At 40.1% G+C, this 17,559-nt stretch overlaps 1 protein-coding gene across 3 annotated transcripts; it reads right to left on the bottom strand.

Moving 5' to 3' along the window:
• Positions 1-1,705: 1,705 nt before the first annotated feature.
• On the bottom strand, positions 1,706-16,090 carry msnb (moesin b). Of its 3 annotated transcripts, none has more exons than XM_051128074.1 (13): positions 16,025-16,090; positions 15,261-15,344; positions 15,059-15,154; positions 13,603-13,877; positions 13,429-13,512; positions 13,210-13,356; positions 13,006-13,102; positions 12,758-12,921; positions 3,647-3,777; positions 3,182-3,342; positions 2,709-2,801; positions 2,367-2,597; positions 1,706-2,156 (listed from the first exon to the last, which is right to left on the bottom strand). In XM_051128074.1, exons 1-13 carry the CDS (start codon positions 16,028-16,030, stop codon positions 1,992-1,994), a joined length of 1,734 nt encoding a protein of 577 aa, XP_050984031.1. In that variant the 5' UTR covers positions 16,031-16,090; the 3' UTR covers positions 1,706-1,991. The 3 variants fall into 3 exon arrangements, with proteins under 3 accessions (XP_050984031.1, XP_050984032.1, XP_050984033.1); XM_051128075.1 differs by having other exon boundaries at positions 3,239-3,342; XM_051128076.1 differs by lacking the exons at positions 13,603-13,877; positions 15,059-15,154; positions 16,025-16,090 and having other exon boundaries at positions 15,261-15,319.
• Between the last annotated feature and the right edge of the window lie 1,469 nt (positions 16,091-17,559).

Genomic DNA, 17,559 nt, shown 5'->3' with positions numbered 1-17,559 from the left:
TGTGAATATGCTTTAATTCATCTCACTCACAAAAAAAACAGATTCAGTATTCCTCAAAATGAATAAAAACAGTGAAATACAAACTCAGAATATGATGCAACCCTGCAATAATTAACCAAAATGTAGGACCTAATGGTTAGAGAGTCGGGCTTGTAACCCAAAGGTCGCTGGTTCGATTTCTGCACGAGCAGGAATTGAAGGTGGGGATTGTGAATAAACAACACTATTTCAACCTTCAATACCATGACTGAAGTGTCCTTGAGCAAGGCACTGAACCCCCAATAGCTCCCCGGTGCTGGAGCAATGGCCACTGCTCTGGGTGTGTGTTCACAGTGTGTGTGTGTGTGTGTTCACTTCTCACTGCTGTGTGTGTGCACTCGACAATACGTTGTCACTTTCACTTTTCACTTTCAATAATTAAATATGTTAAATAACACAAATATCCTTTATGTATTTATTCCCATTTTATTAACCAGTGTCTTTGCTGCTGACCTGCGATGATGCAATTCAACCATACTAATAAGCAAAAATTACTTAAGATAAATTAACATTTGTGCTTCATTTTTTATAACTGAAGAGTGATCTCCTGCATAAATGTACTTTTCTTTCAGCCTGAGGTGAATTTATTTCACTTTTGGTGTAAAAGGGAAACAAGCCCCGCCCATTTAAAAAGTAACATAACACATTACTTTTCATAAAAAGTAACTAAGTAACATAATTAGCTACTTTTTTAGGGAGTAACGCAAAATTGTAATGCATTACTTTTAAAAGTAACTTTCCCCAACACTGAAGATAATGTGTGTGTGTGTGGCTCAGTTATACACTATGTTAAGGGGACAAACGTCCCCATAAAGATGACAATATCCAAAATGTTTGGATATTGTGGGGACATTTATGGCAGCTTATAAATCATGCAGAATTTAAAAAGGATTCACATTTAATTGTACTTAACTATTTAAAAGTAAACACTTTTCTTAGCTTTTTGAAAGACTTTTGAGAGACAGCGATCACAAAGATTTTCTCATTTTAGTATTTTTATCGCAAAACCTTTGTAAAGAAACCTGTCCAAACCATATCATTCTTTCTTATTGTTCTGTGTAAGACTCTAAAAGACATCAGGTATTCACATGTATACAGACTTAGATTTCCCAAAGTAATACGTAATGACTTTACCATCAGTCAAACTTGTAGCACTAATGCTATTACTCAAAAACTTCAAACCTCAGCCTTAGCAGATCCACCTGTCATATTCCTGCTGTTTCAAGGGCTGTGTCACAGCTTTTAAGATGGTGTCATTGGGATCTTTTCCGGATATGTGTATTTTTCCCTTTTCATCACAGAATTAGCAAATTGTGACCTATACAGGGATTTGAGGACAAGCTTAAGAAAATAAAAAAATACACCCACAACACTGACTGAGCTCACAGGACTCCCTATATGCATCAGAAGCACGTACCATGAAGCCAGCTAAACAAATGAAGTGTTACAGGATGGTTTTTAGTTTGATGAAACCAATAATGTACAAGTATGTGCACACGTACAGTAAGTTTGACGTGTGCCGCAAGTCGGATGAAAGAATAATATCCAAACAGCAAAACAAACTCAGACCATAGTTAAAAGTCCTCAGTGACGGGAGGATTTCAAACACTGAGGAAATTTCCTTTACATAACACCAGGATCATGTGGTTGAAATTTGTCACTTTATTTTATAAACTGCTATGAGCACATTGGAGATTACACGTCAGTGGTACGAGTACATAATGCTTTTGTTTGTTTCTTTTTAATTAATTATCATGTGAACTCAATACAATCTAATTTGTTAAATTCAATCAAGAGGTTCACAACATTTATCCTTATTTTAACTTTGTTACGCATTTTAATTCGCCTCAAAAGACTAAGATAACTTCAGTACACCTGCCACTGATTTGGACATAAATTGGACATGGATTATTAAAGTGGTTAACAGACAGACATTCTGTGCAACTGGGAATTCACATGGACTCGAATTCATCAATGCGCTGTTTGGTGTTTCCTTGTCGGATTTGCCGTAAGGTCTTGTATTTGTCCCTCCCTAACCTTACGTTCTCAGCATGGATCAGATCATTCGCAGTCTTCTTGCTTTCATCACGAGCATCTGCCAGCTCAGAGCTCAGAGCCTGCAAGGACATAAAGAAACAAATCATATTCATCATTTTAGTGGAGTTTGGAATTTGAATGTGTCCTTGGTCTAACGCATCATTTTTCTGCTTATGAACTGATCCGCTGTATTTGATTAGGAAGACACACAAAATGTGCAGTGTTAAGAGGGTATTGGAACAACCCAATGACAACTCCTTTCTATAAACATGACTGTCTCTTTTACTCACCTGCAGGCGCTTCTGCAGACGTTCATTTTTCTCTGTTTCTGTTACGCGCTGCTCTTCACTGCGGTCTCGATATGTTCCGGTGGACGTGAGCTCCGCGCTGGCCTCGGCACTGCTCTCGTCATTTTCATCATGGTCATTCTCCGTCTGGGATATTTCCTGGATGTGGACCCCAACTAGCTTAGTCTTCAACTCTTCTTTTGTCTTCTCCAGGTCTACCTCAACCATAATCGCCTGCCAAGACACTCATACAGAGAATGCTCAGTGAACTATCATGAGACTGCTAACGTGTTTGCTTCAGGCTAACCATATGAACCAGATGCAACAGTACATTTAAACTCTTACCCTTCTCTGCCATTTCCTGGCTTCATCCTCTTTCTTCTTTTTGGCATCTTCCAAAAGATTGATCTTGGATGTCAGCTCGGCCAACTCTGTCGCCTTTAAAGACATAAATGTTAATTCTGTGTAACTAAAACAAAGTGTTTCAGACAGAAGGTAAAAAGAGGTTCTGCAGCAAAGTGCAGTATGAGAAAAATAAGATGCATTTTGAACTTTATAATAATGTATATATTCATAATATATTCTAGGTGACTCCTAAATAAAACAATTAACTCATGAATGGGCACAATATGGACACTTCAAGACTGAAATTTGGAGTTGACCTCATCCATCCCCATTATATGGAAAAGAGAACAGTCTCCTTTAGAGGAAATAAAGATAGTCTTAAGTGTTTGGAATGTCGTGAGGGTGAGTAAATGAATGAACCATTTAAGATCATGAAGTATTCATATTCATATAAGATACATATTCCTTAATACCAGATTCTCCTGGTTCTTCATCTGGTTCTCAGATTGCTGCAGTAATGCTGACTTAACTTCTTCTGCAATCCTGCGGTCCTTGTCCAGTCGCTCAGCTTCCTCCTGAGCAAATTTCCTCTCCCGCTCCAGCTCCAATGCTCGCTTGGTCTGCTCTTCCAGTTCTGGATGAAACAACTATAATGTTATACAAATAAACTTTTCTAAAAAGTAAAACATGATAGAAATATTTAAGGTGTCTCTGTTCATTTGAACATCCAGCCTTACATGGCAACAATGGCTCAACCAATAGCTTCAGTGTGTGGTTGGATTATGTGACTAATCGCAGGACAGGTGGTGTATTTAGGAAACCTATTCAACAATAGCTACTATTTTTCCAATTTTATTTGGTAAAACTACACACTTTACTAAACCCATACACTATTAATGTGACATTTGTAGTTCTAGGTAGACATTTGTTGTTCCAACCCTCTTGAGCTTTTTTGGTCTGCTCTTCAATTTGTCGAAGTCTTTCCATGAGCTCCAACGTCTCTCTTGCAATCTTCTCAGTTTCTTTCTCTGCATTTTCTCTTCGTTTTTTCTCATTTTCCAGAAGCGCTCTAAAATTAAAATGCATTAAAACATTGTCACCTCTAGAAGAACATTATGCTCTGTTCCAAAATCTAGTGAGCTGTCTTTTTTCTAAACGTCCTTTCATGTTGAATACAAATATTACTTCCAAAAAGATTTTGATTTAAAATGTCTTGGTTACATATGTAACCCTGGTTCCTTGAGTAGGAAATGAGACTCTGCATCAGTAACTGACACTATAGGAACGCCCTAAACATCTGAAGCCCGAATATGACCATACCAGTTCATAGGCTGATGGCACTAGCACCATCCTCTAAGAACACACAACAAGAATCACACCTCATATTTCCATAAAGAAAGTCAAAACAGTAACTAAAAAGTATGGCCAAATTAAACAACATTCCCTACTCAGGGAACCAGGATAACATATGTAAGTGAGACATTACCTTTCATAGGTTCACTCAGTGCTGCATAGTAGGCATGTGGCTCCTATATAAAGTTCCTATAGCTCCTTCTGTCTCCTTCAAAAACACACATTTGGCAGAAATTTCCACACTGTCAAGTGAACTATTTATCTCCCTACTGGTTGTGGCACATAGAAAGTGCAGGCTAGCAGCCACAAGCTTCACACCTTCCTACATCTACCCACTCTTATGAGTCTACATAGATCCTCCAACCACCCCAGCTGACAGTGACAATGGAGGGGAGCATCTGTAATACACATTACATCACATACATCAGTTTAGGTGGGTTGCCCCAGCACACAGTGTAATTTAATGGATTAAGCGTTCCAGTGGTTCCAGAATCGGCCTTCCCAGCATGAGTTCTGCTGGTGTCTGTCCAGTGGTTTCTATTGGGCAGTGTTGATGGCATAATGGAATTCTGGTAGCCACTGGCCCCAGGTTTGATGTCGTTAACTCAAATTTTCACTATTTTCTGTGTCATGGGAACATTTCCACCCACTAAGTGTAATAATAAACAATGACAACAAGGAAAGTGTTGTGTTTTTAACTGCTGGAGAATGGACTCATTAGGTCCATCCCTAAAGTGTGTCCAGGCTCAGTGATCTGTGAGCTCTGCAAAAGTCCAGATGGTTTTGTATTGTTGGGTTTGTATTTCTGGCATACCTCACAGCATTTCTAATGGATGGGCACCATGCTACCTCTTAGATTTTCAGCAAGGTTTTCAAAAGCACCACTGACACTGTGTTCTTTGCTTGTTCTCTCTATATAAGTTATTCATTGTTTGAATAAACATGGAAATTAAATTAACAGGCCTAACTTACAATGTTTTTATTAAATTGTGATCACTTTAAATACAGTGCCGTCGTATTATAATCATTTCATGACATGACACCTGTTATCTGGTACTTGCCTAAAAAGACAGGTTTGACAGGTGATATGCATTGTTAACAGATTACACTAACATAAGGTTACTGGAATTGGGTCCAGCTCCACCTATGGAGAGAGAAAAAAGTTTCATACCCTGCCTCCCGGTAATGCGTCCACACAACCAGAGCTAGGCATTCTCTTTCAGAAGTAGTATAGTTATTTTCTGCTCCTGTTAAGGTCACATAAGCATATGCCACCACCTTTCACCCTCCTCAGAATGCTGAGTGAGGATGGCTCCCAGTCCTACATCACTCGCTTTAGTGTGGACCTGAAAGGGTTTATTGATGTAGGGTTGAATCAGTACAGGTGAGTCTTGTAAAGCTTGTTTAAGTGCATCCTTGTTATCCTGACACTTTGGAGTCCACTCCCACTTGACTTCGTTTTTGAGGTGGTTCAATGGAGCGGCAATGTCATTGAAATTATGATACCAGCCCACTAGGCCCAAAAAACGTTACAAGGCTTTAAGATCTTGAGGTGGGGGAAACACTACAAAGGCCCTGGACTTCTCTCAGTCAATCTCACACTCCTCTCAGAGACTACATGGCTGAGGAATTTGAGCTATCACTTGAAGAAGTTGCATTTCTTCATATTAGTGGGTTCTCTTGAGCAACACAACAAGATCTGGCATCCACAGCTGGTTTGGCCAATCTTGAACTATAAGCAGGACTCTGGCTTGTGACTCTTGAATCTTGGCCAGTAATGGTAGCGGAAGTGAAAAAGGGGGACAGGCATAAAGAAGGCCCAGAGGCCAATTCTATGCTATGGCATCTACCCCATTGTTCCCCTTGGGCCCACCACTTGAAACAGCCAATTTAGCCACGTGCCCCCAAAAGCTAATACATCATTATTCTTTACCTTGAATAATTCTGATCCCAAAAGGCCTCCTGCTGGCCTGGCTTTTAAAACCACCACATTATGGCTGAGATACACTCTGGATCCTTTGGCAAAATTCTCTGACCGTCTTCATGTGCATTCACTCTGCTACTTCTGAACCACTGTCGTAAAGGGGCCCCATGTGGAGTAGACCTAGTGGCACTACCTCAGAGGTTGCTGCCATAAGACCAAGAAGCCTCCGTCCACGCTTTACTGATTTTTAAGATTATCCCATTACATGGGATATCTTCTCCTCAGCAACAGAAACATCAGGACAAGTCTGAGTCTTTATCGCTTCTCACCTGCTGTTTGGCTAGGGCAAGGGCAACAGTCAGTCATCCAAGTAATTCATGAAGTACATTAAGCGCTTCACAACTTTGTAAAACTACAAGTAGCTAGAGACAGCCACAGGGAAGAACCTTGTACTATGACCTCATTTGCTTTCATCGATCTAAAAAGACATGAAAAATCTAGTCACCTACTTCAAACATTCTGGGCTGCAAGTTAAGCTGATTAAGGCTCTAAAATAGTCACAAGATGGAATTCTAACTCTGAAATGCTAGATTCTGTTTCAACAGTAATTGCAGCAAACCTGTTGGATACTAAACAGTACGACAAAGAAGGGTGCATCAACAAGATTCCTTAACTGTGTCAGTTACAGATGATTGATGATAATAAAAGGCAATCTGTGATCCATGCTGTCAGTGTGCTAGTTGATGAGTTGGGGTTTGATGAAGAAAACACAGAGGGAAACCTACAGCTGCCACCAGGAAAATAAAAAGGCTGCTTACAATGTATTTTACATTTCAGCAGGAGAGTGCTTTCAGTAGCTGTAGTGCACATGCCAGAGCAGAGACACATTAATCTAACTCCCTCATCTGTGAATGACATCACTGAATGACATGGACACATTAAGTAGGCCAACACACACACACACACACACACACACACACACACACATATATATATATATATATATATATATATATATATATATTGAAGGTAGGCCTGTTTTGTTATTAGGGCATATGAATAGTTATTGTTTAATGTTTGGATAGGCATGGCTAAAGGCAAATAGCCTCTATGTATATTCTTAAATTGTATATAGTTAAGGGCTTTTCTGTTACTAAAAGTTAAAGTGATAATTAATCATTTATTTTTGTTCTTAGTTTCTTTTTTATTTTATTTAACATGGCAACAAGTGGAAATGGAAAGGAGAACTGGCAGAAGTAAAAGGATCCTGAAGAATCAAGCCTATACATTTAGCTGTTAACTTTTGTGGGTGGAAGTGGGATAAAACGTGAATGTCATAGGTGGTAGTAGGAGAACGCAACATATTTTTGCAGAAGCAGGACTGAACAAGCCTAGAGAAAAATTAAGATGACCAGTGAGCACAATAACCTCAATTTTAATTGAAGACCAATGTCTTTTTATCTTTACAGATGGTCTTGAGGCACATCAGTGCAGTAGTTGTAGTTATCCTGGCAGAAATTTCTTGCCTGGACCTTTTATCAGAGACAATCACTTCTAGGTACTTGAAGCTCTGCACAGACTTGAGTGTTTGCCTGTGGACTCTAATGTCAGTATTAATGACAGTGATGTTACAGATCATCACTTTTTCACTGCACCATTTTATAGGCTCGGGAGAGGAGGAAGTGGAGATTTTTCAGTTGAAAAATGTTGAGCATGTACCACTGGCATTGATGTGACTCTCAAAGTTGACTCTCTTGTAACATCTTTTGTTACTAAAGGCATACTGAGTGGCCATTGTTGAATAAATAATAATAATTACAAATTAAAGAGAACACAGAAGAATTTATGAAAATTTAGTACTTAACATCTATGCACCACTGCTGATATCTGCTTGCATGATTTTCCAAGCCACCTTTTGAAATTTTAAGAAAAGTTTCAATAGCTCCTTACAGCTGAAAAGAAATGTCATCGAGGCCATCCTTGCTACAGCAACCTGCCCATTCTTCAAGTTAAGTTGATTGCATCCCATACTCTGTGGAGAGAATGGTGCTCTGGCTATGGATGCCTGATATGACACTATGTCAGTATTAATGCCATTGATGTTATAGATCATCACTTTTTCACTGCACCATTTTATAGGCTTGGGAGATTGCAGATGGCATGTTGCTGAAAGCAATTTATGGCTGTGAGACCTGAAAAAACACAGTGCCCATTGCCCACAAGTTGGACGTGTTCCTCCAGTGCTGCCTCAGATGGGGTAGTAGGGTAGAAGCCACATGCTGTGGCTGTGAAGGGCAAGGCAAGCAGGCACTGGCTCCAGGATGGGCAAGGCAGCAGGCAGTTCCACTGAAGGCTTGTGTGCTGGCTCTAGGTACATGGTGGGCTTGTGCACTATATCTAATAGATCATCTGTTGTAAAATAAGTAATCTGTTAAACTCTACTGCACCTGGATCACACACATGGATCGTCAGGAGGAACAAATGTTAGTGACAGGTTGGACCGTGCAAGCCTTGGTAGCGCAAGTGTCCGAGCTCACTAAACAACTGCAGCAGCTGGGATCTCCCATTGCGCCACCCCCACCACCAGTTCCCTCCCCTTCAATGAACATCGGACATCAGCACGAGCCTGAGGAGATGAGACGGGTCTTTTAATGCGTGGGCCACGAGACTGCACGCATGTTGGCCGATCTACGGCAGGAGAACAGGACCTTCTCAGACTACTCCATCGAGTTCCAGACATTGGCAGCTGAGTGCAAGTGGAACGAGGAGGCGCAGTGGGACATCTTTAGGTTGGTTAGATTTTCACTATTGAATTACTCACAGATTTTGATGGACTCATCGGATTGGTGATCAGCTGATCGTGTTGATGCACGTCTACAGATCAGCTAGCCCGCCACACTCTAGTGTCGGAACTCCCTGTGATTTCTGCCACCAATTCCTGCAATACGGTCAGTCCAACATCTGATTATGAACCCATCCAGGTGGGTAGAGCTCAGCTTTCCTGGGAGGACAGGGACCATCGGAGAGCAAAGGGACTTTGCTTGTATTGTGGCATTGTGGGCCACTTCCTGGTTGACTGTCCAGTAAAAAGTCAAGCCCGACAGTAGAACTGAGGTTACTGGCAGGTGGGTTATCCTTGGAGAAATCCACATCCACAACTCTCCTCCCAGTCATACTGCAATGGGCAGCCGGAGTCCACAACTGCCAGGCCCTGCTGGATTCCGGAGCTGAAGGTAATTTTATGGATATTAACCTGGCACAACACCTTCAGATTCCCATAGTTCCTCTCATCCATAAGATCTCTTTCAGTGCACTCAATGGACAGTCTCTTCCCAACATAACACACACCACTGGCCCGGAAATCCTTATCACTTCAGCAAATCACACTGAGAAGCTCACACTCCTGCTCACGGCATCCCTGCTGGCTCCTATTGTTCTTGGACATCCCTGGCTTGTTCACCACAATCCTAAGGTGGACTGGGGTCATAATTCTATCTCGGCTTGGAGTGACTTGTGTTATGCCTCCTGTGTTATGCCTGCTTGTTCGTCTGCGTCTTGTTCTTTGTTGCAGAATGAGCCGGTGAACCTGTCTAATGTGCCTAAGAAGTACCTTGACCTGAAGGAAGTGTTCAGTAAGTCCAGGGCTGCTTCTCTTCCTCCACATTGCCCCCTATGACTGCGCTATATATCGATTGCCATGTACGTCTCCGCCTAAGGGCAAGTTATTCTTGCTTTCTGCTCCAGAAAGGGAGGCCATGGAGAAATATATTTCAGATTCTCTAGCAGCCGGGCTCATTCATCCTTCCTCTTCTCCTGCTGGGGCAGGTTTTTTTTTTTCGTGGGAAAGAAGGATGGTTCCCCGTGACCATGCATTGATTACAGAGGGTTGTACAACATCACGGTAAAGAATACTTATTCTTTGCCGTTGATGTCTTCAGCTTTTGAGCGGTTGCAGGGAGCATCCATTTTCACCAAATTGGATTTGCGTAACGCTTATTATTTGGTCTGCATAAGGGAGGGGATGAGTTGAAAACCGCATTTAATACCCCCAGGGGGCACATTTAATATCTGGTTATGCCCTTAAGGGCTGTCCAACTCTCCAGCGGTTTTCCAAACACTCGTTAATGATTTGCTGAGAGACATGGCTGATCAGTTCATATATGTCTACCTGGATGACATATTGATATTTTCTTCTTCTCTCCAGGAACATGTTCAACACGTAAGGCGGGTGCTTCAGAGGTTGCTTGAGAATGGGCTTTTTGTTGAGGCGGAGAAATGCTTGTTCCATGCACAGTCAATTCCGTTTTTGGAGTACATTGTCTTGTCCTACGGAATGCGCATGGATCCCGATAAGGTTGAGGCTGTGGAGGATTGGCCAACCCCAGATTCCTGCAAGGCCCTGCAGAGGTTCCTGGGGTTTGCCAATTTATACCAGTGTTTTATTCACAATTTCAGCCAACTGGCCACTTCTCTGACTGCCTTGACCTCAACCAGAAAGATGTTCAGGTGGTCCAGTGCAACCTCAAGAGCTGCTTTATTTCAGCTCCCATTCTCTTAGCCCCTGATCCCACACGTCAGTTTGTGGTAGAGGCCGACGCATCAGAGGTGGGGGTAGGTGTGGTTCTTTCCCAGTGTTCTTCTTCTGAACATAGCTACGATATTGGTAACAGAGAGTTGCTGGCAGTTAAGTTGGCACTGGAGGAGTGGCGTCATTGGTTAGAGGGTTCGGGCATACCCTTTATTGTCTGGAACAATCATAAGAACCGCCATAAAATCATTAGATCCGCCAAATGACTCAACTCCAGGCAGGCTTGGTGGGTACTTTTTTTTCGGTCATTTTGATTTTTCCATTTCCTACCGTCCAGGTTCCAAGAACATCAAACCCGATGCTTTATCTTGTATTTTTGACCATTCTGAGGGCCCGTCCACTCCTGATTGCATAATACCTGAGAGTTGTCTCTACACTCACATGGGAGGTCGAGTCAAAGATCCGCACAGCCTTAGAAGGGGTAACGCCTTTGCCCGGGTGCCTACTGCCTCGGTTATTTGTGCCGGAGCGATTACGATCCAACAATATTCGATGGGGTCATTGTTCCAACATGGCTTGTCATCCAGAAGTGAATCGTACTAGTTTTCTTGTTAAAAAGTGATTCTGGTGGCGTTCAATGGCACATAACATCCGGGATTTTGTTTTGGCCTGCTTGGTTTGTGCTCGTGGTAAGACTTCTAATCGACCCCTGGATAGGTTACTTCAACTGTTGTCTGTCCCTTCGAGACCCTGGTACCACATCACGCTCGATTTCATTACTGCCCTCCCAGGGCAATATGGTTGTTTTGACCGTAGTGAACCGATTCTCGAAGTTGGCCCGTTTCATTCCCTTGCCCAAATTACCCTCTGCCAAGGAGACAGCGGTTACTGTTGTTGATCACATCTTTCACATTCATGGCCTCCTGATGGACGTTGTCTCCAAAAGGGGACCCCAGTTTGTTTCCAAATTTTGGAAGGAGTTTTGTCATTTACTGGGGGTAAGTGTCAGTCCTTGGTTTTGATCTGCAGAGCAACGGCCGAACCGAACGGGCCAACCAGGACCTTAAGAGAATATAGCAATGTTTGGTGACACAGAATCCTTCCTCCTGGAGTCAGCAGCACTCATGGGTTGAGTACGCACATAACTCATTACCAGTGTCGTCCACGGGCCTCTCTCCATTTAAATGTAGTTTAGGTTACCAGCCACCTATTTTTCCAAGTCTGGAATCTGAACTCACGGTCCACTTTGCTTACGCCGTCACAAGAGCCCCACTCCTCCAGGTGGAAGCATGCACTAAGGCTCAGGCCGATCACCACTGGTTAATTGACAAAGGGCTAATTATATATGTCAGATGATGAGGTCTAAACTGGACACAGGTGTGGGAAATCAATAAACATTATAAACACAGGAGAAAACATGGAATATGATACAGATACAAGTAAACAGAAATGGGTGAACCATGACAGTAAGCTGTAAGGCACAATAGGGATCGCAATGGGATCGCTTGGGGTCCTAATGAAAACCTGAGGTGAATCTCATTCAACTTCAAGTGTTCTGCAAAGTGGACTTCACAGTGTATTCCACAATGTTTAGTGAGATTCCAATCTGAAGATGGAAGGGCACTGCACACCACACAGGGAGTAAGGGAACATCAATAAATCACTTCACAGGAAGTGTAGAGGGAAATTTACCCAGTTGGTCATTGATATTACTCTAGTACTCTTGACTAAAATAAATGCAATAAAACTTATTTGAGGCTCTAATTATTAATTTTAATTAGTCCCTGAACTGTTAGAGAAAGCATAATGCTTCATTAGTCACAATCACATATCGTGATGTAATTTGCTGTGAAAGTGCTATGACGGTCAATCACTGTTTGCGAATACCTTAGAAATAAATAAGAAGTGCCATAAACTGAATCCTATACCTGTCAAAAAAAAAAAAAAATGTCATCAGTGTTTTTTTGTTTTTGTTTGTTTTCTCTCTCTCTCTCTCTCTCTCTCTCTATCTCTTTCTCTCTCTCTCTCTCTCTGTCCCAGTAAACTCGAAAAATAGACAAATCCAAAATGAATGTCGAAAAAATAAATCTAATGCTACTGCCTAACTTATGGAACAGCCTTGACATTAGGAGCATTTCCACAATACTTTAAAAAGCTGTCTAGCTAGGCAGCTCACTGAGTTTTAGAGCAGAGCTATTGTGTTAATGATTTACTTTGTCTGTGCTGTGTTATTAATGTTGTCACCTCTCCTGTTGTCTCTTGTTCTTCTCCTCTCTGGCCTGCGCTTTCATCTGCTGCACCTCGATGGTGTCTGGCTTGCGGCGTCGCATGTACAGATCATGGTTTCCCATGCACAGAGCCAGGATACGCTTGTTAATGCGCAGACGAGGTGCATAGAACACAAAGTCCTGTGGTTGAGCAAAGAACATGTAATACAGCAGGTGAAAGACTATAAATTAATGAATTGAGGGTTGAATTTATGATTTAATTACTGGTGACTTTTTGTCTATGGGCTTAATGACAAATTTCTTGTCATTGAAAGAAATGTTCCGTATCTCACTCCAAGGGAATCCGATCTTAGGTGTCAGCCTGTCGAAAAATAGAAATGCTAATGTGGCACGGTCCATTGCAAAGAATTTACAGCGAATCTAATTAGTTGTATTACATTTACAAATAAAATATAGATGGAGATGTACTTGTCTGAACGTTCGTATATGTTGAGTCCCAAAGCATCAACGCCCAACCACAACTCTGATCCTTTTTTGTTTTTGATGCTGAAATAGTTCACTCCATACATCTCCAGATCCTGGGCGATCTTCAAGTATTCTATCATGGCATCCTCTCTGTGGAAATAAAGCTTTACTGACCTTGTGCTCAAACATCTAGTTTTAGGTTTAGAAGTTGTGAAGTTTTACCTGATTATGCCTTTGTGCTGCTGATGCCACACCTGAATTCGTTCTTCCCACTGCTCTTTACTCAATTTGTGTTGTTCTAGAACTCTAGAAGAAGGTATTTGAATGTAAAACAGCACCTTTCAAAGCAAGATACCATAATGCAATCTTAGCTGGTGTAAAAGAATATAGAAACACCTTTGTGGCAGCAGTTTGTCTCTGCACAAATATCCCGGCACATGATATTCGTTGCTGTAGTCACCGTATTTCATCTGCACGGCATATGAGGCCAGGAGAACAGCCGACTCAGGTGGACAGTAGATATCATCGTTCAAGATTCCCTCTTTCACCTGGAGGAAGAAAAGACGCTGCGTAGCTTCCTGAATTAGCTCTTCGGCTACGTCTTCAGGGTAGAACTTTGCTCGGAATTTAATCAGCAATGGGTTTTCCTTTCTGACATCTTGAGCGGTCACCTAATGCAAATGCATTGTTAGATGTGTTTGAATATGTTTTTAATGCTATCAAAGTGCCATTAAAGTGATGCAAAGAAACACAGTATTCACAGAAATACAAATACTACTACACATTAAGATCGTTTCTTGTTTTTGCCTTTCTTCGTAACATAACTGAGTGAGATTTTGATGACAATTTAAATGATAGGCTAAATCAATTATTATAATATTTTTAACAAAAGAGTGGACGTGGCCATTTTAAACTCGAATGTGTGAGGCTTCTGGTGTCGCTTCCAGATATTTTATCTGTGCAGAAACAGTTTATTATGCTGCTTGATCTTGCAAACTAGTACAGTATGTTATCATATGATTTTCATTAGTTATCGTTATCATAAACACACTAGTTTGTAGCACAACAGTTTTACAGTTTCCTGAACTTTAAGCGAGTTGCACACTAGATGTGATACACTGTAGCAAGGCTAATGAAAAAAAAAAAAAAAAAAAAAAAAAAAAGCCTATTTCAATAGCTTACTGCATGTAGAAATGCAGCTCCTAGGACTGTGGTTCTGAAACTGCAGCCTCGTGTATTGCAGGTTCATGCTACTTAGTAAAACACTGGGCAGTGTTATGAAAAAAGCTCTTATGGGTGATTGAAATTTTTGACGTCTGGCAACCACAAACATAAAAACTTGTTAAGGTCTATATTTTTTGTACACATTTTTGTTAAAGAGAATATAAATATTATATAGACAATATAGAATATGGATTATGGATATAGACGTTTTTTGTTTTTTAATCTACATTTAGTCTTGTCTTTTTTTGTTAAAAATATTGCATGCTGATATAGTCGCAGTTAGTGTTTAATGATGACTACTAATCATAGGGTGCATCATATACATTTTATCATGTACATAATATTGGGCAGTGCATTAAACGCACCTCTGTCTAATTGATTGAAGTTGCTTTGTGATTGTCTCAGTCATATAGCAAGTACATTATTATATTGATTCAATGATCAATGATTATAGCAAATCATTCTGCTAACTGGTTAAAATACTACAAATAATGTTTGATTTTGTTTTTAATTTATGCTGTAAATTAAGAAAAATTATTTCTTTTTTCCATTTAATGGTTCAGAGCCTTCGTTATAAGACAGATTGCTTATGGCACAAAAAAAAAAAAAAAAAAAAAAAAAGTTTAACCCGCTTGTTGAGTTTCAGCCATGTAGAGAAACCCTTGCTGTCCTGATACTGCAGTCCAAAGTACCAGATCTCTCGGAGTCCGATAGTCTTCACTACCTTCAAGAGGACAAGTCCACAGATGTCACTGATTGCTCACTCTTTATGGTCTACTGTCAATGTTGAATTGAATGACTTTTGTCTAAAGTCCATGCAAAATACATACTTGGTCAAAGAGTTGTTTACCAGTTGTACTGGGCTGAATGGCAAACTCCAGCTCAGCATCCATTGTAGTAACTCGTACGTTTATCTGAAAATACACAACGTGCAATAACACATTGAATTGTTAAAACTAATGTAAAAGCACCTGTGGATAGGGTCAGCTGCATTTTGAACAACGCAGTATAGCACCACCATTTCTTGACAAGAAACCCCAGAATCAAAGATAACTTCAGAACAAATGGGGGCCTTTGAGATGACAGATGGGCGTCAAAGTCACATGAAGTTGAAGCTAAATAAAACACTAGTATTCAGAAGAAGCGGAACAGATCTAGGACGTTTAGATACAGTCACATTTTAAAGGGTTAAAAGCAGGTTTTTGAAACAAAGTTATCCCAGCTTTAAGCACAGTGTAAAAAGCTCAAAGGATTATGATTTTAACTTTGTTTTAAAATAAACTGACAAGTTCTTCACAACAACATCCAAATTAACTAAAATGTTTGCAGTAGGCAGAAGTCCCAAGCTCTGAAAAAAAGCTGTGAACCACCACATTTCATTCAATTCAACGCAAATAACAAAATGCTTCAATAATTATGTTTTAAATAAGAGTATTTGAAAAAGATAAAGGTTGTATTAAAAAAAAAAAAAGTACCACATAGCCTCATATGTATTTCATTATTTTTTAGATTTTTGAATAGGAAAAAAATGATCTGTGTTAATGAATCTGCAATAATGAATGAATTAATCTGCATTAATATAATCAGTACTCACAGACATTTGACTATATTTTTCTTGTTCTTCACTGTTGTCTTCTTGTAATGGTCTGCTCTCGTCAGAGTCATATGAAAGGACTTGCAATATTCACCAGGATTACCCTAGTTAATGTGCTCCATTGTGCCTCTAATCCAATGGCAGCCCTGGAGTCTTTTTTTCAGATTAAAACCTGCTGTAGGAATTTAACCTCAAGAAGAAATCAACATTTATACAACGCTTACAATATGCACTTATTCATGAGGAAGTACACTGGTAGACATGGACTAAGTTAAAGAATAGTCAGCTGTTGGTAGCATTTTGTGTGCAAGTATGTGTAATCAAAATAGTTAAACACTGGAACTCAAAGGCCCAAAGATCACAGCAGAAATAGAGTGCAGAATGTAGACGATCATTCTAATCATTTAGACAAAATATATAGCAGCTTAACTGTTTCAAACATTGGTAATAATATCAGCATATTAGAATGATTTCTGAAGACGGGAGTAATGATGCTGAAAGTTCAGCTTTGATCACAGGAATAAATTATATTTAAAAGTATATTAGGTCCCACTTTATATTAGGTGGCCTCATCTATATGATTGTATTGCAGAACACTTTTGCTGTTATTGAGGTGGGATACGGGTAAGGTTACGGACAGGTTTGGTGGTATGGGTAGGTTTAAGAGTGGGTTAAGGACGGTGTAAGGGATGGGTCAACAGTGTAATTATAAATGTAATGGCAAAAATTAATTACATATGTAATTACATGCAGAATGTTTTTTTAAAATATAAGTGCAATGTAAAAGCATGTATCAACTGATTAATTTAAATGTAATTACATAGTAGTTAAGGCCACCTAATATAAGGTGGGACAGTATATTAAATAGAAAAGTGTTGTTTTAAATTGTAATATTATTTCTGAATATTGCTGTTGTTACTGTATTGTCTGTCAAAAAAATGCAGCCTTGATGAGCAGACAAAAAAAATCAAAATAAAATCTTACTGATCTTAAACTTTTGAACGGTAGCATATGTGGATTCATTAGCAGTGTTTCCATGGGCTGAATCACCAGTGCTGCAGTGACTGTACGATACCCAGGACCTTTCATTTACATTAACAGTGATTTTGGTCAAATATATATAGCTATTCTTTTTTTTCTTTTTCTATTAGAATGGCATCATGTCATCAGAACAGTCAAGGTGATTATAAAAAGGCAACAATTTCTTAACATTTTTGTTTAGCCGGAGGTTTCAGAATTCTAAGAGAGTAAGAAAACAAAAAAAACTGTTGAACATTTGTCTCTCAGGCTTTAGGTACATCAGCAGCTGACGTCATCTAGAGCTCCTGACAGCGCAACAGCTGCGACTGTGGAAAGCAAAGGAAATGACCATTAGCATGACAAAGGTACAAGATGAGATTATAACACAGTCTTAATGGCTTCAACTTTGTTGTTTGCAAACGTTTTCAGTGGCTATCGTGCGTGTATTGATGGCGTTCCAGTGAGGCTGTGATCTTACACTAACAGCTCATGTTGTCTGTGCTTGTCACAGGTCT

Source organism: Labeo rohita, chromosome 14, assembly GCF_022985175.1.
Source record: "Labeo rohita strain BAU-BD-2019 chromosome 14, IGBB_LRoh.1.0, whole genome shotgun sequence".
NCBI lineage: Eukaryota > Metazoa > Chordata > Actinopteri > Cypriniformes > Cyprinidae > Labeo > Labeo rohita.
The sequence above is the reverse complement of the archived record's forward strand: the minus strand, read 5'-3'. Positions and strand labels throughout refer to the sequence as shown.

What these genes read in the sequence shown, in the direction of transcription:
- msnb (XM_051128074.1), bottom strand. An exon ending in AACAAGAGACAACAGGAGAG is followed by an intron (nt 3,778 to 12,757) that starts GTGACAACATTA and finishes TTTTAATTTTAG; the next exon opens with AGCGCTTCTGGAAAATGAGA. An exon ending in GACCAAAAAAGCTCAAGAGG is followed by an intron (nt 3,343 to 3,646) that starts GTTGGAACAACA and finishes TGTTTCATCCAG; the next exon opens with AACTGGAAGAGCAGACCAAG.